The sequence below is a fragment of the Arabidopsis thaliana genome (genome assembly GCF_000001735.4).
Source record: "Arabidopsis thaliana chromosome 1 sequence".
In the NCBI taxonomy this organism is placed as follows: Eukaryota; Viridiplantae; Streptophyta; class Magnoliopsida; order Brassicales; family Brassicaceae; genus Arabidopsis; species Arabidopsis thaliana.
The window spans coordinates 16,699,485-16,722,856 of record NC_003070.9 but is presented as its reverse complement, the minus strand read 5'-3'; the positions used below and the strand labels follow the sequence as shown (position 1 = coordinate 16,722,856).

General features: G+C 30.5%; 3 protein-coding genes and 1 pseudogene across 4 annotated transcripts; 3 read left to right on the top strand and 1 right to left on the bottom strand.

Moving 5' to 3' along the window:
- Positions 1-4,200: 4,200 nt before the first annotated feature.
- On the top strand, positions 4,201-6,885 carry AT1G44020 (Cysteine/Histidine-rich C1 domain family protein; the record flags this gene model as incomplete). The annotated part of the gene is made up of 2 exons (NM_103528.2): positions 4,201-4,610; positions 4,842-6,885. 2 exons carry the CDS (start codon positions 4,201-4,203, stop codon positions 6,163-6,165), a joined length of 1,734 nt encoding a protein of 577 aa, NP_175068.1. The 3' UTR covers positions 6,166-6,885.
- A 407-nt stretch (positions 6,886-7,292) lies between these two features.
- On the bottom strand, positions 7,293-8,235 carry AT1G44010 (uncharacterized protein). The gene is made up of 3 exons (NM_103527.2): positions 7,861-8,235; positions 7,654-7,782; positions 7,293-7,566 (listed from the first exon to the last, which is right to left on the bottom strand). The coding sequence occupies exons 1-3, from the start codon at positions 8,199-8,201 to the stop codon at positions 7,353-7,355; spliced, it is 684 nt and encodes a 227-aa protein (NP_175067.1). The 5' UTR covers positions 8,202-8,235; the 3' UTR covers positions 7,293-7,352.
- Positions 8,236-13,143: 4,908 nt separating this feature from the next.
- AT1G44000 (STAY-GREEN-like protein) lies at positions 13,144-14,853 on the top strand. The gene is made up of 4 exons (NM_103526.3): positions 13,144-13,521; positions 13,888-14,232; positions 14,321-14,467; positions 14,552-14,853. Exons 1-4 carry the CDS (start codon positions 13,336-13,338, stop codon positions 14,654-14,656), a joined length of 783 nt encoding a protein of 260 aa, NP_564489.1. The 5' UTR covers positions 13,144-13,335; the 3' UTR covers positions 14,657-14,853.
- Positions 14,854-16,980: 2,127 nt separating this feature from the next.
- Positions 16,981-18,543, top strand: AT1G43997 (annotated as a pseudogene). Its single transcript has 3 exons — positions 16,981-17,382; positions 18,039-18,196; positions 18,275-18,543.
- The last annotated feature ends 4,829 nt before the right edge of the window (positions 18,544-23,372 follow it).

Sequence of the window (23,372 nt, the reverse complement as noted above, 5' to 3'; positions counted from 1 at the left end):
CAAAGGTTTAAAAATCCTTATAAAACGTTTTAAAACTCTTAAAAACTCTTGTAAATCTTGTAAAACTATTGTAAAAGATTTTCAAATGATTTCCAAAGATTTAAAAAAGGATTTTAAAGTATTTACTTATGTATTTAAAGACTTTATAAAGATTTTAAGAGGCTTTAAAATAATTTACAAGAGTTTTTTACAACTATCAAAGCTTTTAAAAAACCTTACTAGGTTTTTTAAAGAGTTTTTAAAAAATTTACAAGAATTTTTAAAAGTATTTTTTGGCTGAGAAAAAATTTGTTACGGAAATTTATTTTTGGTGGGAAAAATAAATTTTGGTGCCAAAAAACTAGGAGGGGAAATTTTAGTTTCCAATTACGTGTTATCATTAAATGAGGATAATTTGGTCATTATGTTTAAAAGAAAGTATATTTTTTAAAAATGAACAACATAAAAAATTATGGTTGCAAAAGAGTAGTAAAAAAGGGTAGTTTTACAAATCTCCCTATATACTTTAGTATATGAAAACATGACCTAAATTCTTAATATCTTATTATTTATTTTTTATACTTTAATAAAAACAAAAATTAAATTAAATTCTATTGATTTTATGTTTACGCAAAATTTTATACAACTTATTCAACTAAATTTAAATAAGGTAATTTATTTATGAGTTTGATATAATTTGTAACTAATTAATTTGAAATTATTTAATTAATACTTTGAAACATGTCAAATTTTTATATAAGCACGAATTAATGTATGATTCAAATTCTGAATTAAAATAAATCAAACTGATGTTATAAGTGACATTCTCTCCGATGACATGGGAGAAGGATAGAGAGAGTTAGCCAACTTTATATATAAAATTATTTTTTCAAAATTTTGAACGTCCACTATATCAAATTTCCTATTATTATGGTTATTCATTATCTTGGTATTTTTATAATATGTTTATGCCCATCACTGAATTTTGTAGGATTACAAATATTATATGTTTTTTATATATGCATTGTTGAAGAAAGATCTCATCGTATTTGTTCGGTCAAATCATGTTTTTCTGGAAAAACAACAAAGTAATGTTTATAACAAAATTGTAAAATCAGTTTATATATGTTAAATTAATAATTTTGAAATATTCAGACGTAAATATATTTTAGAGTAATAATTAAATTAATATAGGTAAGATTAAGATTAAAAAAATGATTAAATCAAAGTATTACTATTTTGGTCATTTTGTTATTAAACTCATCTAGATGAAGATAAAAATTTATAAAAATTAATCAAACAAACAAAAATTCATTTAGAAGATCCATCAAATAAATATCCAAAAATTGAAACAACATCATTTAAATTAGAGCATTTGGATGGAACATTGAGATGGACCACCTGAATTGAAATGTCAGATGATCAAACGAACATGTCTCAAGTAGTTTTTTTGTCACTCTGATTCTTGACGTTACTTTGATTTTTTTCTTTGGTAGATGAATTTAATATACCGCAAACTGTATACTAACTTGGATATCTACCGCAAACTGTTATTAACTTGGATTTCATGATCGTTAATCACAACGTAAACGTGACGTGAAGTTTTAGTTTTAGTCAACGATTTTGTTTTGTATATAAAAGTTGTATAGGCCGACTTAACAAAAAATAATATGACCTAAATAACTCGATTATAAATTGACTTGATAATGTTTTCAGAATTGACCTAAGTAACTCGAATATAAATTGACCGAAATAACTAAGTCCTTCGTTGACATTGCGCTCGGACAACCTGTAAAGTTTGAGATGATATCCCATGATTTAGAATTTAATTCTCTTAAAATAATGATCTCGTAAAACAATGATATGTACTAATAAAAATTAGTTGGCTTATGGATTTTAATTGATTTACAAATCTAAGTAATTAAAAGACAAGTTCCATAAGCTACGGCGGATTATATTGGGAAAAAGTAGAAAAATGTTTGAGAATATATATGTTGAGCACTATGTTTATTATAGTCATACAATAGTGAATAGTCATATTAAAAATCTCTCAAACCACTAGTCATTTGCTCAATAATGTCTCACGCCAGCTCTAAGGAGTAGAAGCTCATAATCTCACGAGATCTCTAATTCCTTCGTTGAAATATGCTTGAACCTAGCAAGTACAAACCAACAACATTAACGTTAGTATTCAAGAATTTGAAAAGTTGAAGAAGAACATCATTATGATACCCTCTCCATGAAGTGGTAGTTACCGAAGCTTCTTTAACTTTCTATCTCTAAATCCACCGTTTATCTATTTGTTATCAATCATCTCCGGTGAGAACCTCGGTTATGGAACCTTCTTCAACGTCACCTTGTCTTTTGACAGTGACCACTACATCATCTATTTTGACTCGCTCGTGAAAGGTTATTCGACTAGCCGTGACCTCACATGTGCCAAATCGCTTATTAGCCTTTATCTCAAAGCTCTCATAAATTTTCATTGTTGTTTTACCTTATCTATCTTCCAATTCAATTTTGCAATATAGATACAATTTAATTATGTACACTCCATCTTATTATTAGATATAGACATATAAATTAATACATGTAAATATGTTTATATTTCTAAATTTTCTAATTTCTTTAAGAAAAAAGAAAAACATTGTAACACATGTCAACGTCTAAAGGATAAATTTAACACATGTAACGATCAAGCGAATTACCAATTTTGAAAATCATATTTTATATAATAAGATTATATATCACCAATTTTTAATCTAGATTGCATATATAGAAAAAATAAAACCGAACTTCTTCTGTTTCCAATATTGGCTTTTGAGATCTCTAATTCCTTCGTTGAAATTTTGCTTGGACAATCCATAATCTTTAATTAAGATGATCTCATGATTTCGATTTTAATTATCTTGAAATGAGAATATATAGTATTAAGAGTTTATTGGTTCATGAATTGTAATTGACTTGGAAATCTAAATAAAAGACCACAAGCTTCGGTGGGTGATATAGAAAACAAAAGTGGAGCACTAAATTTATTGTGGTCATGTTAAAAATCACGCCAGCTTAGTTAAATATTAGTTAAATATTACCACAATCACAAAAATGATTAGTTAAATATCACGATCGTTTTTGTTTAAATTAATATTCGTAGCGTATTAGTCACAAAACTGTTGTAATATATATGTTATGTCAGAAATTAGCATAATACCAAAATAACTGAATAATTGTTAGCGGAATAAACTAAACATGATAAGTTTTTGTAAAATAATTATAAAACGCTGAAAAAACTAGTTTAATCACGCTTTGCTTTTTCTAGTTTAATTTTAATACACTAGTAACATATTAGCGAAATCACTTTTCCAAAACGCAAAAAAGTGAAACTTGATGACTATTTTTCATCAACTTTATCCAAGTTTTGCAGAAGAAGCAAATCCCTTTCATAAGTGATGGTCAAATATAGCGGAATCACGTTTTCAAAATGTGAAACATGAACAAGTTGTATAACATCATCCTCAATGTTTCTTGAAGTTGGTTTGAACTTTTGATTTTGTCTTTATTACATTGAACTGAATACCTTAAAAAACAAAGAAGTGAATACAGTTAAGTGGTTCTTTTAAACTTTTTTAGGTAATTTCTATACCAGATAACTCATATCTCATGTTCGACATGCAAAATTTTCGTTTGACGAATTCAGCTATTTTCCTTTGCTATTGTGCGTGAAACAAAAACGTGGAACTTGCATAGGCCAACCTAACCACTCATCAATAAAATTTTGAGCTAAATTAATTTGTCTACAAACTCGAATATAAATTTGTAAATTGTAATATTCTTTGTTTATCTTTAAATCGACCATTGACTTTGCATGTGAAAGACTTGTAAAATATTATATTTCAACTATACATATAATAAAACAAGACTAATGTTCACGTTCATCATTCAATGATTTGTTTTCGATTAAAATTTATTCGTAGATAATTTGTTATACTGAAGAATATCAATGCTTATATATCTAATCGTTAATTTGAGCGTTGACTTAGTTTCGAACAACATGATTTTCTGTTATTAACACTTGTCTTGGTATTTTCTGTTTGCTATATATGTATTAGAATTATAGCTTGCATTAACATAAACCATATAGAGCACGAAAAGTAAGCTTTTACATTTCATTCTCAAAATCTTTCTTATCACTCGTTATTCAAATAATCAAAAATCCAGGCAACTATGGATTCAGAGTCAGAGTCAAAGCTCATATCATTCATTTCTCAATTAGTGTCTCGCAACAATACGGACTCGGAGAACATATCATGCATGATACAAACAATCTCTCTGGTCAGCTCAATGGATTTGAAGTCGCAGCCGAAGCCGGAGTCGAAGCTCATGTCGCTCGTTACTCAAACAATCTCTCTCTTCAACTCCATGGATTTGAGTTCCCAACCCGAGCCACTGAGGAAGCTCATATCACTCATTATTGAAAAACTGTCTCACCTCAACTCGGTAGATTCCGATTATGAGCCAAAGCCAGACTCAGAGTTCATGTCAACCTTTTATGAAACATACAAGCTCCAGCCGAGGCCAGAGATCATATCAATCATCCATCAAATATACTCCCTCTTTATCTCCACAGACACAAAGTCAAAACCAGAGCCGGAGGTGGATTCAGAGTTGATGTTTGTCCACAGCTCTATGGATTCGGATTCAGATTCAGATTCAGATTTGGATTCGGAGGAGGAGGAGGAGGAGGAGTTGATATCACTCCTTTCTGAAATGTACTCACTCTATGCGTTTACTACAAATGAAGAGTTGGAGTTGCGGGGTGGGCCAGAAGAGTTGCCAAAATTCAAATCATTCATATCGCTTACAAGTAAAGTAATCACTCTCGTACGCTCTCTTGATTTGGATTATTCAGAGCCGGAGCCAGAGTCGGAGTTCATTTCAGTGGTAGCAGTCGTTAAGCAAATAATGTCTTTTGCCAACTCTATATCAAATTCAGAACCAGAGTGGCAGTTCATATCAAGCATGACTGAAATGATCCGTCTCATTAGCTCTATAGATCTAGAACCAGAGTGGGAGCCACCAATGCAGCTAGTGGCACTCTTTACACACACGTTTTCTCTTCTCTACTATTTGGATCGAGATTCAGAGCTGTATACACTCATTGCTCAAATAATTTTTATCATTGATTATACCGATTCGGAGCCGGAGTCGGAATGGGGGCTAGATCAGCTTATGTCCTTGTCCCCTCAATGGAAAGTACAACTTGTACAAGGAAAATTTCATGTAACGGGAAAAATCGAGCGGAAGAACAAAGAAAAGGGGAAATGTCAACCCGAAAACCGGCATAGACTCTACTTAGCGAAAGGAGAGGAGGCTTCCCACTTTATTTGCAAAGATTGCAACGGCGAGGACCATATAGAATGTGAAAAGACACCAGTTGAGGTAAAACACCTTCTACATCCAAAGCATTCTCTTCAGCTTGTCTCACAGAAGTCGTCGATAATTCAAACCAGAAAATGCTTTTGTTGTGATGAAGATCTCAAAAAGATATTCTATTATTGCACGGGTTGCGATTATGATATGAACATAGCTTGTGCAGAGAAGCCACCAGTCTTATTTATAGACCGTCCCAAGTGGCATGCAGATACACTTGCTCTGTTTCAAAGACAAGCTTTCTTAACCTGCAATGTATGTGCCGTGGCCGATTCCAGCTCCCCTATCTATATGTGTCCCCCTTGTGATTTTGTGGTCCATCAAAGATGTACCGGCTTACCACGTGTCATAAGGATATCTCGCCATCGCCATCGTATCTCTTTCACCACTTCTTTTGACGAAGGAGATTGGTCTTGTGGTGTTTGTCGGAGAAAAATTGACAATGATTATGGGGGTTTTTCTTGTATCAAGGACGGTTGTTCGTATGCAGCACATTCAAGATGTGCCACACAAAAAAATGTGTGGGATGGCATAGATCTTGAGGGAGTGCCAGAAGAGATTGAAGAAGAAGAAGTTGAGCCGTTTGTGACAATAAGCAAAGGAGTAATACACCATTTTAGTCATCAGAATCATCATTTGAGGCTTGATGAGAACAGAGACAGAATCTACGACGAGAACAAGCTATGTCAAGCATGCATCATGCCCATCTATTTCGGTAACTTCTTCTCATGTATGCAATGTGATTATATTCTCCAATGAAGAATGTGCAAATCTTTCTCGCAAAACATATAACCCAATACATCCACATTTGCTCTCTCTAATGGGAGGAAATGATGATGTTAGGAAGTACGAGGATAAGTGTTCAGCTTGTCCTTGGCCGTGCATAGCTGGTTTCTCCTATGAGTGTCGTAAAGAAGGATGTTCTTTTAAGCTACATGTGCAGTGCGCCACGATTTCTGAGCCATTAGTCCATGGAAGTCATATTCATCCTTTATTCCTGACATCTAAACCAGGAGAGCAAAGATCATGTTCCGTTTGCAAAGATTCAAGGTTTGAATTAACAAATGAAACATTCAATTGCATTGAATGTGAATTTGCTTTGTGTTTTGGATGTGCTACTTTACCTCAAAAGGTGAGGTATAAGCATGATAAGCATATTCTCACTCTTTCTTATGGAAAGGAGACAAGTACCATGACATATTGGTGTGAAGTCTGCGAGGAGAAAGTAAATCCGAAAGACCGGTTTTATATGTGTGATGATTACTGTTGTGTTACCCTACACATTAGATGTCTGATTGGAAAGGACCTATACATGAAGCCTGGTGCATTGTGTTTCTCCAATGACGGAAAAGAGCTGCGTGTTCTACCAAACAATCATATGTCTCGACCATTTTGCCCAGGTTGTAGGAAGCGTTGTCCATACAAAATATTTATGGTGTATACTCGATTAATATTTTGTTCCATATCTTGTATTCGTGATTTTTAGTCTAGAGAGTTAACCAAACAGCTTAATAGTTCTTTCTTTTGTTAAGATATATTATTGAATTTGTATTCTGTTGACAAAAAAGAAGAAGAAGAAGTATTCTGTTGTATTTTGATTAATCAAACTAAGAAAGCTTCCTATATCAACAAAATGTGAAGAGAAGGTCATCAAGAGTATGGAAACCAAATTAAATTTTGTTGTTTACAAATTTAAATATTATTCAATCTAATGGTAAAGTTTAGCTAAATATAATCAAATTATACTATATATATTTTTTTTAAATGAACAAAAATTTCTCTTGTGGGATACTTTCTCCCGAGGGATTAGTCCTCAGCCCTTCCATTGGTTCAAGAATTTATCCTAAATTAACAAAAAAAACAAAAAACTGTCTCCACTATATTTTAGTCAAAAACTCAACTTTATTCATGAAAAAAACATTACAAGAGTTTCAATTACTTTGAATTCAACAACAATAGGATCCAATAACCTCCTCAATGACTTTAAGAATTCCAATGAAAACTATAAGGAATACAGCATTAGCAAACATACTCGGGGTTGTGCCTAACACATCGGCGCAAAACCATATTATCACAACGAAAATAAAGCATATTGCTGAACATATTAAACGAGCCGGTACATATCGAATGCAAGTGAAAGCAAGAAAAGCCATACATAACCTGAAAATAAAAAGATAATTGTGAATATTATTAGAGAGTGAATTTTATTTTTTGGGATATGAATTTAAATTTTCGTTTGATACTCACCAGAAATATTGAGTATTATCATATAGAGATGAAGAACTACTATGATACATCCAAAGAAACAACACAACCCAACCAACGAAGAAATATTCACATATATTCTTCAAAACGTCCATGATCTCCTCGTAGCTTCTGCAAACCAATAAAAATATCATTGATTTGAGTTTCTAATGTTTTAAAAAGAAGAACAAGAAATACGTTAATGTATACCTTGACGAAATACGGTTAATAAACTGAATAAGAAGAATGGCAACACATCCACAAGTGTAACCAATGATCCATACAAGAAATGATGTTCCTGGATGTTCATCTTTTGCCCGAGTCACAACTACAAAAGCTGCAACAATTTGGACAATATTCAAAACAAACTCGATGAAACAAAACCACTCCATTTCTCTTGTGCATGGAATACACCGTTCAACAATATTAACGCCGTGTGGTGTTGATGAAGAATCGTTAGTGATTGTAATGTTGACATTATGCTCATCATTTGATGAAGAATCGCCATGGATTTTGATGTGCTTGTTCTTGGTTAGCAAAGGCCCCTCCATTAATCACTTTTGCTTTCTTCTCGTGGTCCAATTTAAAGTCTTTAACGACACACAAAGTATATGTAGAGTCCAATTTTTTTTTTTGTGTGTTAAATTATTATTGTAAGACCAACTCTACACCAAAAGAAATTCTAGAATTAGAGTTTTCTACAAGTAATAATGATTAAATTATAGTTTTTTCTTACAATGAAATACAAAGCATTGATATAACCACATTGTTGACACTAATTATTATTGAAACATACACCAATTCTAAGTCAATAATGCTAATATATTGCAATCCATTAATACCTTATTGTTAAATACCTTATTGTCTTTAACAATCAAATACAAAGCCTAGACTTTTTACTTAAAATTCTTATCTTAAGACCAACTTGATCACAATAGAACAAATCATAAGTCAATTGTTTCTTTTACAATGAAACACCTGTTAAATTATTTGTACCTAAATTATAGTCTTTTATAATGAAACACAAAGAAACAAGGAGAAGAAAATGATCGAGGAAAAATGGCCCAACAATATTGGCTGCTTAAAGCCAAAAGAAATATTTGTCCATAAATATTAAAAAATATATCAAAGTGGTTTTATTGTTTTGATTCCGTCAAATTAATATATAATATTTTGGCGCCTAAAGTCTTTGTTTGTTGGGTTTTAGGCCGGAGCCGGCACTATAGTTTGAACTGGTTTGCGAGATGAACGAGAGGAACTCAATATGTATTGTACTATTTGAAGAAGGAACGCCAAGGATCAAGGGCTGGACCAGAGAATTCTAAAAATCTCAAAAACTTGCCAAGAGCAAAAATAATGAATCAATCCACGAAGTCACCACGTCAATTTATGCATGGTTCACGCTATGTCAAAATAAGGTAGGTTTAACTTGGATGCCTAATAGTTTTGAGGCTGAGAACATCTAAATTATTTAGATTTTTTAATATTTGTACGAAACCAAAGACTCTTTCCATTTTTAGAATTGTTTCTTTCCATTTTTGGTTTGTCTTTATAGCTTTAGAATTGTTTATATATAATTGTTTCATTTCCATGTAGCTTTTTTTCTTCTGAATCTTGACCTTTAAAAATCACGGTTGATGGACATATTTCTAAGATCTCTTTGCAGCTTTGCATTTTTACACTTTTTCATATCATGAAAAATGATCTCGTTTTCTTTTGTCATTCTCTCAAGCTGTTATTGCCGATAAAAGCTTTTGAACTTTATTTTCGTGTGCAGGTTTCCCTTTGACAAAATATCCTTAATGTATCGGAAATCTTTTCATCATCTATGTGGTACCATCGTTCCACTTTCATGATCCCTTGATCCGATCCAACAAGAGAGCGTAAACAAGCTTGTTCGATCAGTATCACTATGACATTTATATAAGCCTCATTTTGAGTCTTATATCAATTGAAAGACAAAAGATATATAGCCGGAGATCGTACAAGGTCAGGACTTTAACATCAAACGGCTTGTTACATAATTAAAGACATAATTATGGCATAAGGCATAATTATAGTAATAAACTTTAAATTTCAACAAAAGTTTTTTTTGGATGAGATACGAAAGAGCATAAAATTGGCCAGGACTTTAACATCAAAACGGCTTGATACATCCCCAATATATGCTACGCATGAGCTTTTGTTTTTAAAATTGTCAAAAAAAAATATGAATATGGGTTTTTGTTGATTTTGATGTTCATTTTGATAAATTTATCTATTTAATATAATTATTATTTTTTATGATTAGATTCATGTATAACTCGAAATATCTATTCTACTACAATATGAATATTTATATATTTATTATTCTAATATTTCACTATCATGATTACATACTACAACAATATATGATATATTGATACAATGTATGTAGTTATATTACTTATGTGTTTTGAAATTTGCCTAACTTATTTGTAACAAACAATTCTTTATTCCATATATTCTCTCATCATCTAGTACACAATCACATCATGATATGCTAGTAATTTAAGTCAACACTTTAATTCTCATCCCTACCATATAGTCATATAGAGTCTCATGTTATTGTTTTTTTGGTATGTCTAATGTCTTGGATGACTATTACGTGAAAAAATTGTATATCAATGTTATAAAGTTATCAGAACGCACAAAATTGTACAGAAAGAAGGTCATATGATAAATCAAATTCACAAAACATAATAATAATAAAATATCCAACTAAAATTACTAAATTAATATGAGGTTAGGTAGCAAACATGTAAACTACAACACAAGTAAATTTTTAGCCATTATGGATTATGACTATTGATAAAAAAAATTTAAATAAAATAAGTAGAATATAATGAAAGTAGTGCTTGGTACATTATTATGATTTTTTTCTTTATTGAATGTTTTTAGAAAATTCATTTAAGAGTGAGATTAATGGAGAATTTAATACAACAAAAGACTTTTGATTTTTTCTCAATTAGTTTTGCTAGTTTTTTAATTTAATTAATGTATAATGACACATGTCATTTTTTGTGTGATGAAGATAGTATGATGATTATGGTATGGTGATGATGGTGATGGTAATATGATATTATGAGATGGTAATGATGATGATGATATTGTGTTGATAATGAATAAATTGATGGGTTGGTGAAGCCATTTGTAAAAAGATTGATTATATTCAATTGATTTAGAGGTTTTGGTTAAACTCAAATTGATATCGATTTAGATATTTAAGTTGGATTAATTCAATTTAGCCAAAATTGGTGGGTTAAATGGGTAAACCATTAACCCATTGAAACCCAACTCATTTGATCCATCTAACCATTTGACCCAATAACTCATTTGAACTATCAATTCATTTGAGTGAAAAATTTCATCTCATTAGGGTTCATGGGTTGAGTTGAATTGGGTTGACCCATGAAACTTGATCCATTTTGACGTCCCTAATTCCATAGATAGAAGCATTAACCCACGTCTCACTACCAATTGATAATTTTTATTTTTTACTTTGATAAATGATAATACTTGAGATCAATATACTATTTTATCAATATATATATATATTTCTAACTTTCAATATATAACTTGAGAAGATTGTTTTCTCATACATATATAATTTTCTGTTGTTTTTAAATCATAAGAAAACTCTTCTTTTTCATTTTTATATAGCTTGTTAATATTTTTAATATATCCAATCATGCACTTTATGCATATAAACTGGGTTTAATAATGCCTCGCCAGCTTCTTTCTTTAAATAGATCCCATCTTCTCTTGCTCTCCAATCCCATAGGCCTCCTTGATCCCTCAAACTAAAAAGCTTGAATACTGTAAAGTTCTGATAGTGTATATAGTTAGGACCTTGTCTCAAAGTACACATAAAACGTGTTGAATGCCAAAAGTTAATATGGAAAATATTTTCATAATATTGTCGGTTTGGTATTATATTTGGACCTAATACATCATCTTTGGAATAACATCTCATCCAAAGATTTTTTTTGAATTTGAGTTCGTTCGAGATCCTGATCCCGGCGCCATACACATGACGAAGCATGCAAAGGCTAAAAACAAATAGAAAGACCGAGAGTTTTTTCATTTACTTTTTGACTTTTTGGTAGATGTTTCGTTCTTTGGTTGTTTTAACTTTGTTTTGGTGTTATTATATATATATATATATATAAATCTGTATTACTAATATTGACTTTAGATTTCCTTTAATATCAGTTCTAAGTTTTCACATATATGATATATGTCAACTATCATAATAATATAATATGCAAGATATTATACTATTAGAATCCAAATTTCTTATAATAATATTTTAGGTAAACATAAATCTATTTAAATTGAATTTTAAAGAAAAAATAATAAAATCAAGTAGCAATTACTGTATGTAAGATCAACTATAAGCCTTGAGAAAAGAACAAAAAAATAAGTTTTTCTAAAAAAATATACAATACTTGTTTATATTATTTTTTATTATTATAGAAAGTCCAAAACTCCAATTCCAAATAAATATATTCTCTAAATTATTATAGTATTATGCTTAAATGCTTTTTACCTTTTGCCATGTAACCATTGTATAGGTCTATAATTTTTCTATTGTAACCTAAGTTGTTTTCATTTTTAATGAAATACTAGATAATCACCCGCTCTACTACAAGAAAACACGGGTTTTCAAACTACAACATTAGTAGCAATATAGTCGTTAAAGTAGAAGTTACGACTATATTACGAGTAATAGCCTTAGTCGTTAATCCAGAGTCGCTAAACAAAATAGTCGTAACTTTAATCGCTAAATGACGACTACGATACGACTAATACCCGCTGTCATAACATTAGTCATATTGTACTCGTAAAATATAACGACTGAGTTACGATTGAATCACATGAATAACGAGTATCGTAGAGACTCCTCTGCGATTATTTAGCGACCACCTAGATGAAATTTTTTAAAATTAAATAAATAGAATAGAATGAAAGTTGTGCTTGGTACATTATTATAATTTTTATTTATTGAATGGTTTTAGAAAATTCATTTAAGAGTGAGATTAATGGAGAATTTAACACAACAAAAGACTTTTGTTTTTTTCTCAATTAGTTTTGCTAGTTTTTTAATTTAATTAATGTAGAATTACACTTGTCATTTTCTTGTGTGATGATGTGTCACTCATATGGAGAGTATTAGCCAACTTTCATATATATGATCCCCCTAATGAACTTTTTTTGTAAATATAAATAAACTTGGTTATACACCAATGATATGTATCATATAGTTTGGTATTTGGTACCTTTGCAAACTTGTATAATAAAATTATACAATTCATTTTATATTAACTTGGACTCTAATATTGAAGCCACCATAGCTCATTATCTATAGATATGAAAAAAACAAAAGGACTTGCTGACGTGGAACAACTCTCAACTCCATCCACCAATCACAATATTTCGATATAAATAAATAATATCACGAAATCCAAAATCAATTTGCAAAATCGAATTTGTGTGGAGAAAGAAGCTCGTCACCAAGACTGAATTTGTGGCTACGTCTAAAACACATTCTTCCACATCTCTTCTCTGTTTCTCAAGACAAAAAAAGAAAAAATGGTGGAAGATGAACAATGACGAAGAATCATTGTTATTGTTCATGCATTAACCTTGTTGTTATGTTCCTCCATGGCCTGTTACATCGTTCCTTATTACCACCATCCTGTTTTGTCTCATCCCAATAGAGAAATCTTCAGTCACCGTCACCACCACCACCACCGTTTCTGCAACAATCTCTTGAATAGAAGAATTAGTGTTCCTCGAAGCTCCGCTATTAGTGACGGTGGTGTCTCCTACAATACTCTAGTCTCCGAGGTAAGCCAAGTTTCAGGGCAAATTTTCTAATTCATCTTGATTTTTAGTAGATTTGTGTAGTTTATGATCATAATTGAATTGGGTCTGGCTTTAATTTTGAATTTGAGGTCTTGAAAATGCAAAAAGATCGAACTTTACAATACTCTAGTCTCCGAGGTAAGCCAAATTTTAGGGTTAATTCGTTTTAATCCTCATTGATATTTTTTTAGTAAAGGTTGTAGATTTCTGTTGTTTATAACCATAATTGAATTGGGTCTAGCTTTAATTTTGAATTTGAGGTCTTGAAAATGCAAAAAAGATCAAAATTTGATTACATGTTTAAGTAGTGGAGTTAGTTGATAATGTGAATGTTGATGGTGTTATTAGGCGGTGAGGCTTTTGGTTCCACAAGCAAACTTTGATTCTTCAAAGCTTAAAGTTGAGTTCTTAGGAGAGTTATTGGAGAACAAGAGTAACGGAGGAATTATTACGCCGCGGACTTATATTCTTTCGCATTGTGACTTCACTGCTAACTTAACGTTAACAATCTCAAACGTTATCAATCTGGATCAACTAGAAGGCTGGTACAAGAAAGATGATGTGGTTGCTGAGTGGAAGAAGGTGAATGATGAGCTGCGTTTACATATTCATTGTTGTGTGAGTGGTATGAGTTTATTGCAGGATGTTGCTGCTGAGCTTAGGTATCATATTTTCTCCAAGGAATTGCCTTTGGTTAGTCTTCTTCATCTTTTGTCTATTTGGTTCTTAATGAATGTGAAAATGACTATCTAATAACTCTTTGGTGTTGTGTTTGAGATAGGTACTTAAAGCTGTGGTGCATGGAGATTCAGTTATGTTTAGAGAGAATCCTGAGCTAATGGATGCTTATGTATGGGTTTATTTCCATTCAAGCACACCTAAGTACAATCGGATCGAGTGTTGGGGACCTCTTAAGGATGCTGCGAAGGTATGATCTAATTCGCGCTGGCTCGGCTTATTGTTTGTCCTTTTTATGGAAATGTGAAATCTTTGTGTGTTTTTGGTGGTGAAGGGAAAGCAGCAGGGCAATCATCAAGGCTTCTTGAGTTCGACGACTTCGAGGAAATTGATTCGACATAAGTCTATCTTCCATACCTTATTTACGTTTCTTCTGTGAGACAAAGTTGTACATTCTCCTGTGTTTTTTTTTGCAAATGATGTAGATTTCTTAATGAGCATCTGACACAAGTGCAATTTGCCAACATTCAAATGTTCATACTTGGGAAATTTATGAGAGCCTAGTTTTCTTTATGCTTCTTCAATATTAGTTGTATTGTAGCTCAAATTGAAATCCATTGGTGAGAACATTTCAGACAAGCAGGTCACATAAAGTGGGAGAGTCAAAGTTGTGGGAATTCCTTGCTCTAACCATCAGTTCAAGACTGTTAAAAGTAAATTCTTCTAAAAGAGAGACAATTGTTGGATGATAAACTTAAAAGTCCGAATTATGCAAGTCAATCCCACAATCTCAAAAGTCACCCGCAATACAACTCTCCCGTATAACGATGATGTGACACTCAATAACTCTTTTTAAAAACATAAGAGTTTTATGAAAAAAACTCTCAATTTTTTTTTTTTTTGCAAGACAAACCTTCATATCTAATAAATACAGGTCAAACCACAATCTAAAAAATATCTTGCAACATAGCCCTTCCGTGTATTGATAACGTGACAGTCGATAACTCATTTTTGAATCGATAACCGTAACTAACCAAATTTTTTTCAGATTCGTTTTTCTTTCTTTCAAAATTAACTAAAATTAACCAAATTTAACCAAATTTAACCAAACTTAACAAAAAAAATACAAAGAGGAAAATATTAGAAAAGAAAATTAAAATTTTGGTTCTATTTTATAAAAGAGTATTTAATTTTCACAAATATAACTAACAATATTTGGATATTTTGATTATTTAAAGTATTTGATTGTTTTGGTTCTAAAAATAATTAATATTTTAAGTTTAGAATTATAGTTATAGGTACTAATTTTGGATATTTACTAAGTTTCTGGATATTTCGGTTAATTGTTTGGCTATCAGTTCAATTTTATTTTATTTAAAACTTAAATCAATAACTCTATTAAATTATATGCATTAAAGTAATATATTCGATAGACTTATAAATTATATGCATTAAAGTAATGAGTTATCGACTGTCACGTCATCGATACACGAAATGGCTATGTTGCAAGAGATTTTTCAGATTGTGGTTTGACCTGTATTTATTTGACATGGAGGTTTGTCTTGCAAAAGAAAATTAAATTGAGGGTTTTTTTGCACAAAACCCAAAAGAGTAATTGAGGTCCACGTCATCGGTACACGAGAGGGCTGTATTGCGGGTGACTTTTGAGGTTGTGGGATTGACTTGCATATTTCGGACTTGGAGGGTAAACTTGCAAACGAGATTTACTTGAATGGTTATTTTGCAGAAAACTCTAAGATTAACAATACAAAATTTTCACTTTAAGAATTGATTTTACGTCTTAGCTCAAAATACAGGAGTACTTAATTAAGATAAATTGATCCTATTTGAAAAGGGAAAATGTCAGAACAAATCGTGAACTTTCAAATTTGGGACGAAAATGCAAGAACTTTCGAAATATTATTTAAGTCACAAAGTTTCGTTTGTTTTTTACTTAATAAAAATTGTTAAATATCGTTGACTTGGCCATTTTGGGCACGTCGTTAAATTCAGATTAACAGAGTTAATCTTCTGTTAAATCGAAATGACGTCATTTTTAAAGCTCCAAAACGACGTTATTTCATTAGAAAATAATGATGCAAGATTGGCGTCCACATGGAATTAAACATATAACCTATTGGACTCATAAGGAACAATCTACCGCTGATTTACGGTAGTAATTTACAATAATAGCAAACATTGCATACATATACTAACAAATAATAATATACTATTAATTGAAAATATATGCAAGAAATTTAAAATAACAAAATTAAAAAATAAAAATATTAAATAAACTAACCCTTATATATTTTTAAATTTTTCAAACATTTAATTTTATATAAATAAAGACTTCTATTTGAAAAATTATAGATCTCTTTAGAATTCACATAAGTCTTTGCAATTGTATTTTTGGAATAAATAAAAACTGAAAAACTGAAAATTTAAAATAATTCGCATAAGTCTTTTCTATTGTATTTTCTATATTTGGAATACAGAAAAACTGAAAATTATAAATAATTTCTCAAATATAAAAAACATATATATCGAAAATTAAATATTTAAATTTTCAAAATATATATGTATGGTAAGTGTATTTAATATTTGTATATATTTGTTTTTTTGTAGTTTTCTAATTTTTAATTTATTGCATATATTTTCAATTAATGGTGTAGTTTTATTTGTTAGTATATATATCCATTTATCCGGTTCCAGAATATCTTCGCTTTAGGAAATATTTCTTATTCTTCGGGGACTTCGAGAATTTTTCCTGATTTCAGATTATCCTCAAAGATCCTTCCTTATCATTTATGAGAATCTCGGAAATGATCCCGTTTTTCTGGAAGTGATCCTTTGAGCGTGATTAGATTTTAAAAGGCTTTGTCTCGCGTATTCTTGAGGTTTCCCCACGGAGTACTTCTTCGCAGTTCAGTGATTGTTCATGAGGTGGCTTCAGGGTAACCGGTACACTTTGGCTTGGGGCACGGTGATGACTATCCCTCGTGCTCAAGTGACTATCTCCCGAGGCGATATAGGCGGTCCTCGAAGCGTTCTCACAATCGGCTTGGTTTGTGTTTCTAAGATTAACTCCCGAGCCGTTTTACGGACTTACTCCCGAGGTGCTTTGTGATTGGGCTCGGGTTCAATCATCTTTTTAACCCCGAGGTGACCATTGATCTTCGTTATTTGTCTCGGTCTCATTCGTGAGGGAACCCGACCCAAACATAAGATTATTTCAAAGATCCTTTGTCAAAGACTTAAGATGGTCCTTGATGTGTGCTTTATTTCACTTTAGATTTTTACCTAAAAAATCACACTTTATTGCAAGTGCACAATAATCAGTAGTAGTATTTTAGGATTAGCTACAGAGTATTGAATTCAAAGAAGGAGATATGGCTAAGACAACACTGAACTTGAGGGTTTTGGTTTTGGGTTTCCTAATAACTAACACAATGAAAGTGAATGAAAGCAAAGTAAATGACGGTTGTGAAGTATGAGATTAAGACTTTGGGCTGTTCTTAGGGTTCTCACGGTATCATAGTTCTCGACAAACTAAGGTAAGGATCTCTTAAGTTTCTATTTATTCGTTCTAGTTCATAACTATGAAAGACGAATGAACGAATTAGCCTAGGTCATAGGACTAACCGGTAAATTTCCCTACACTCTATTACTCAACTTGTGTAGGCATGGAATCATAGTTCGACGCATTAGGATCAGATTAGAATTCAAAGAAGGAGATATGGCTAAGACAAAATTTAAGTTAGGGGTTTTGATAACATGCTATTTTCGCTCATATTTGCTATTGTTTTCTTATGGTTTAGGAAGTGTTTGGTGTGACTCCAAGGCCAAAGAAATGATATTCAAGTATTTTTGGAGTCAAGAAGGCTTTAGGAGTTTGACGGCAAAATGGACCAAAAGACGAGGAACATACGTTTTAGGACAGAATTAGCAACTGGGAAGTTGAAAGTTCATGTTAGAGGTTTGTATAATGATATATTTGTAAGACACTACTTGATATATGAGATGTTCTTATAGTTAACATGATTCTGGTTTTTAGATTTAGATGGGAATATTACAGAAGAAAATGTCTCAAGAGAGCAAGTGTGGAGCATTCAAAATCGTCGTGTCATAGTTGATTTCAATAGGAAAGGACAACCTATCAAAGATTTAGGTGGTTTGTTGAGTTCATGGTTAGGATCCTTCAGCTATGATCTTAATGTCTTGCCTATAAATTACACGGATTGGAGAAAAGTTCCTCGCTATATGAAAGAGATGGCATGGCAAATGATTCAAGTATTGTATATTACATTCTGTCATATAAACAAGGATGGTTTTTATTGTACTTTTCTTTAAACCAATAGTTTTTTGTTTGAATATAGAGAAAATTCTGGTTTGAGACCTAATTAGGAGGAAAAAATATGTGATATCTACTTTAGGGAACAAATGTAAAGATTTAAAGCAGCGTCTTTGGAGGAGTCACAGAAAAAAAAACCCTCGAAGAATCACTTGTGGCTCCACCAGCCTTGGTTCCCGAAGATCAATGGATTTTGTTTATGATCAAATAAGTGATTAAGCTAAGGTTAGTGTCCCTGTCTATCTCTGTGTATTATCTAACTATAGAAAATGAAAGTATTATTGTTGTTATATTATCTAACTATAGAAAATGAGAGAGCGTAATATTAAGAGTCGAAGCAAACTAAAGATACCACATGCCCTTGGAAAAAGAGTTTGGCGAGATAAGCTCATGATATAGTAAGCTTACATAAGTAGCTTTATGGTTGTTCTCATTCCCATGTTTCAGTGTTGGTTAAAAAGTAACTCTTTATATCTGTTTCAGGAAGAAGAGACTGGTATTGAACCAAGTCGAGCAGAATTGTTTATTTCATCACGTATGAGAGTAAATGGAAGTATGATTTGCAAGGAAGCAACAATTTGTGCGTTCGTTCTTTGTTTCTTTGATGCTATGTTGTTAAATTGGTTTCTAATTTTGTATTATTAATTTATTGTGTTAGTTTTTTTGCATGTTACATCAACTAATCTAGAGATGGTCGAGATGAAGTCCAAAATGAAAATACTTGAAGACAAATTTGATATTGTTGCTAGTGATCTTCAAGTTCTTATTAAATCCAGAGACATCTGATTCCATGTAAGTGAATGTATTCTTATAACACAAAGCTTGGTGGTTAAGAGTACTACACTTTTAAAATACATTACTTCTATAGGAGAATGAGAATGGTGGAAACATAAACCTTGCTAGTGCTCTTGAAGTTCTTCTTGAAGCTTAGAGAGAAATTCAATTCCATGTAAGTAAATGAATGTTCTAAGAATGAGAATTGTTGTCGTAGAGTGTATATGATTAATATGTTTATTAATTGTTATAGGAGAATGAAAATGGTGGAAACATAAACCTTGCTACTACTATTAACATGTTGCGTCAAGCATCATCTAGTATATCAAGTAACAAAGTAACAATCTAAACTTTATTTTGGTAATCTATGACGCTGAAACTTGTACAATTCCTTAACTTGCATCTACTTTCAGGCAAGATGAAGTGTAAACTAGAAAAGCATCAATTTGAAAACTATTGAGAGCTATACGATGAAGTGTGTATTACATTATATGTGACGTAAAAGTCATAATAAACCGACGTAAACCAGGGTGTATCTTGTATTGTTATATGTGTTGTAGTTTAGATGTTTCCTATCTAACTTCATAATAATTTAGTAATTTTATCTTGAATATTTTGTTTATTATTACGTTTTATGAATATGACTCATCATTTAACCTTTTCTCTTTCCATTTTTGTGGGTTATAATAAGTTGGTAATATTGACATATAAGTTTTCTTACACAATGGTCCTTTGAGACGTTAGATATACCAAAAAAATTTAAACATAAGACTCTCTCCTCTACGACTATATGCAAAGAGAGATCTAAAATGTTTACTTAAATTACTAGCATATCATGATGTGGTTGGCGTAATAGATAATGAGAGAGTATATGAAACAAATAATTGTTTGTTTGAAATTAAATTAGGCAAGTTTCAAACCACATAAGTAACATAACTACATATCATTGTATCAATATATCATATTTATGAGTTCATTGTATCAATTGTTTTCCATGTATTAATCTGATTTTCATGAGTTCATGATAGTGAAATATTAGGATCGTAGGTATATAAATAATCAGACTTATATATGGAAAACATAAAATTGATATTTTGAGTCATAGATAAATCTAATTATAAAAATTATAAATAAATAAAATAGATATGACTTTATTAATTACGTAATAACATAAATGTTTATGAGATAAAAGCAAAAAAAACTCTAATCATATTTTTCAACAATTTTTAAAAACAAAAACCCACGCGTAGGTTTACAATTTTTAAACTATGTGTCAACCATATTGTTTACAAAAAACTATGTGTCAACCATATTATTATTCTTATAAAATTACAAATTATTATTTTAGTTTACAAGGAACACTTTTCTGTCATAATTACCACAATGGAAATACCTTCTATAAACACTTCTTCTATTTTGGTTAAAATAAACAACTTTCACTCAACTACACTTTCAAATCAGTCTTAGTGGTGAAGTGTATACCTTCACATTATACTCTACCTTTGGAATGAATTAGACACTAAATAAAATCCAATTCACCGATATTAAAAAACTACTAGATTCTGACCCGCACATACGTGCGGGGTTTCATATTTTAAGAAATATATTCGAATACATTTTTAGTGAAAGATATTGTAGTGTATAAATTATAATGTGCATAGAAAAATGTATAGTGTTATTTATGATACAATAACTAAATTTTTTTATTAATTTATATTATTTATATTTCATTTGTGTTTTGCATAGTAAATCGAATGTTAGATTTGTTTCGATTTGTGGAATAATATAGAGATATTTGGAAAATCTGTGTATTTTTGTTAGTTTGATGTATATACAAATTAATTGTTTTTGTTTGAAATTTGATCAATTAGATGATATAATGTAAACTTTACTCCGCGGTACACCGTTGTTCGATTTTTTTGTAACTAAAAATTCGAATTTTAAGTTATAGTTGTTTTGTAAATATTGTTTCTTTTGTTTAGTGTTTAAGATTGTATAATTGTGTTAAAATTGTTAATTCTAAGATTACACTCGTAGATTATCGTCCCGTATGAGTATCAACCCAAACTCGTTCCACCTGGTAACTTTGTGGATGTCGGAATCCACAATCAGAATTTCGTGGTCGTGTTTCGAGGATCTTAAGACTTGTTAAACGAACAAGGATCAATCAGAAAAGTGTTTGTTTATTTTTGTATAGTTTCAGTGGCAAATCATTCGTCCTTCTACAATTGCAATTGGACTACATTTATACAAATATTTCGAATCAAATGAATTAATCACTACGCTGATTTTACGCCGGGAATCTCGCTTCGTTTACTTCGGACGTTACGAACTCTCTAGCTCGAGCAATTAATGAGCGTCTTTAATTCGAGATCCTTCCGTTACTCGAATTAAAGCTAAATCTGACTTTTGAACCGATGGGCTTCTTAAACAGGCTTACATCTCTCGATGGGCCCTCTGCTGGGCTCAGACCGCGTATTGGGCCGGATACGAAATCCAACATCCACAAACTTCATTCCGTAAAATTAAATATTATTTTTGTTATTTTTAAATATTCTTATTGTAATATATTAAAAAATCAATATATTTAAAAATAATTTATGATTTATAAATTTATAATATTGAATTATATAAAACCGATTATTAGTGTATACCTTTCAATAATTATATAAAATATATTTTAAAAGTCAAAATTTCTATAAATTGATATTGTAACCTCATGAAATCGTAGTGATTTACCCGTAGGGTACCACGGGCTAATTTTTATTTTATTTTTTATAAACTGATAAATTTGTTGATTTTAGTTAAAAATAAAAAATAAATTAAGTTATATTTGTTTTGTTTATTGTTTCAGATTGTATAACTATATTTTGATTGTTAATTCCATGATTTTATCTGTGGTATAATATTGACCAACACCCGGCTAGTTTTTTGTAATCTAGTGTTTACCCTGAAAGAAAAATCCATAAGAATACGCGTAAATGGATAGTAAAATTAGGAGATAAATATCATTAGAACATAAAGTAATTTACATATGAATCTCTATCTATTTTTTTTAAAGAATCAATATTCTAGATTGATTGTGAGGCAATATGAATGTATGCATAACATTTTTAAGAGATAGATTGTACACAAAATTAGATTTTAATTTGGATTCAATCTTAGCTTTACTGAAAAAAACTAATCTGAATTACATATTTTAAATTTAGGATGACGAAAATATTTTTTTAAAAGCTAAAATTAGATCTCAACAATTTTGGTATGTTTTTCAATTAAACTTATCCTTATGCATTATCGCAAATATGGTAGTCATTATTGTTCGAATACAATTAATGATTTGTCAAAAAAATCATATTACTGATTGTTCTCATTTTGACTATTTGCATTAAAAATTTTAAACATTGGTATTTAAACTTTGTTTTACTGTTTAAAAAAAAAGAAATAATCGAATCTAGAAGTATGAATATTTTAAAAGCTTGTAACTATTTTAATACATTTAAAAATTTTTTTTTTTATATAATTCAAATTTAGCTTAGTGATATATTTTTAAAATAATAAAAATTACGTGTTTACAAAAAAAATATTTTAAACGTTTATATCATTTAAATTCTAATTAAAATGTTGAATATATACTGAAACCATTTTCTAGATAATTACAAATCTAAAATTCAAAAATTCTCTTTTGAATATGCTAAATCATAGTTTAAATTTTATGTGCACTAATCATAAACAATTAACATAGTTTTGTTAAGAAAATTGTATTAAATCTAAACTAAATGAGAATTTGTTATTAAATTAGATTGAAGTTTCCGATTTATCTAATAACATATTACCAAAATAAATAAGTTTACATATATATAATTAAAATTAAAATAGTCTGATATGTTATGGAAACGTTTTTAAATGATTTCCGAAAATATTGTGTAGATATTAATTTATTGATTTAATTCGTTTTTTTTAAAGCAAAATTCAAGATATTTATTTAGTTGAAGTAGTTGTTTATTTACTAAATTACCCATGAAAAAAA

Bases quoted from the DNA above. Each gene is read 5' to 3' on its own strand.
- AT1G44010 (NM_103527.2), bottom strand. From the start codon at position 8,201: ATGGAGGGGCCTTTGCTAACCAAGAACAAGCACATCAAAATCCATGGC. The intron at 7,783-7,860 runs GTATACATTAAC...ATTGGTTTGCAG, and splicing joins ATTAACCGTATTTCGTCAAG to AAGCTACGAGGAGATCATGG. The intron at 7,567-7,653 runs GTGAGTATCAAA...TTTTATTTTCAG, and splicing joins GATAATACTCAATATTTCTG to GTTATGTATGGCTTTTCTTG.
- AT1G44000 (NM_103526.3), top strand. From the start codon at position 13,336: ATGGCCTGTTACATCGTTCCTTATTACCACCATCCTGTTTTGTCTCAT. The intron at 13,522-13,887 runs GTAAGCCAAGTT...TGGTGTTATTAG, and splicing joins ACAATACTCTAGTCTCCGAG to GCGGTGAGGCTTTTGGTTCC. The intron at 14,468-14,551 runs GTATGATCTAAT...TTGGTGGTGAAG, and splicing joins CTCTTAAGGATGCTGCGAAG to GGAAAGCAGCAGGGCAATCA.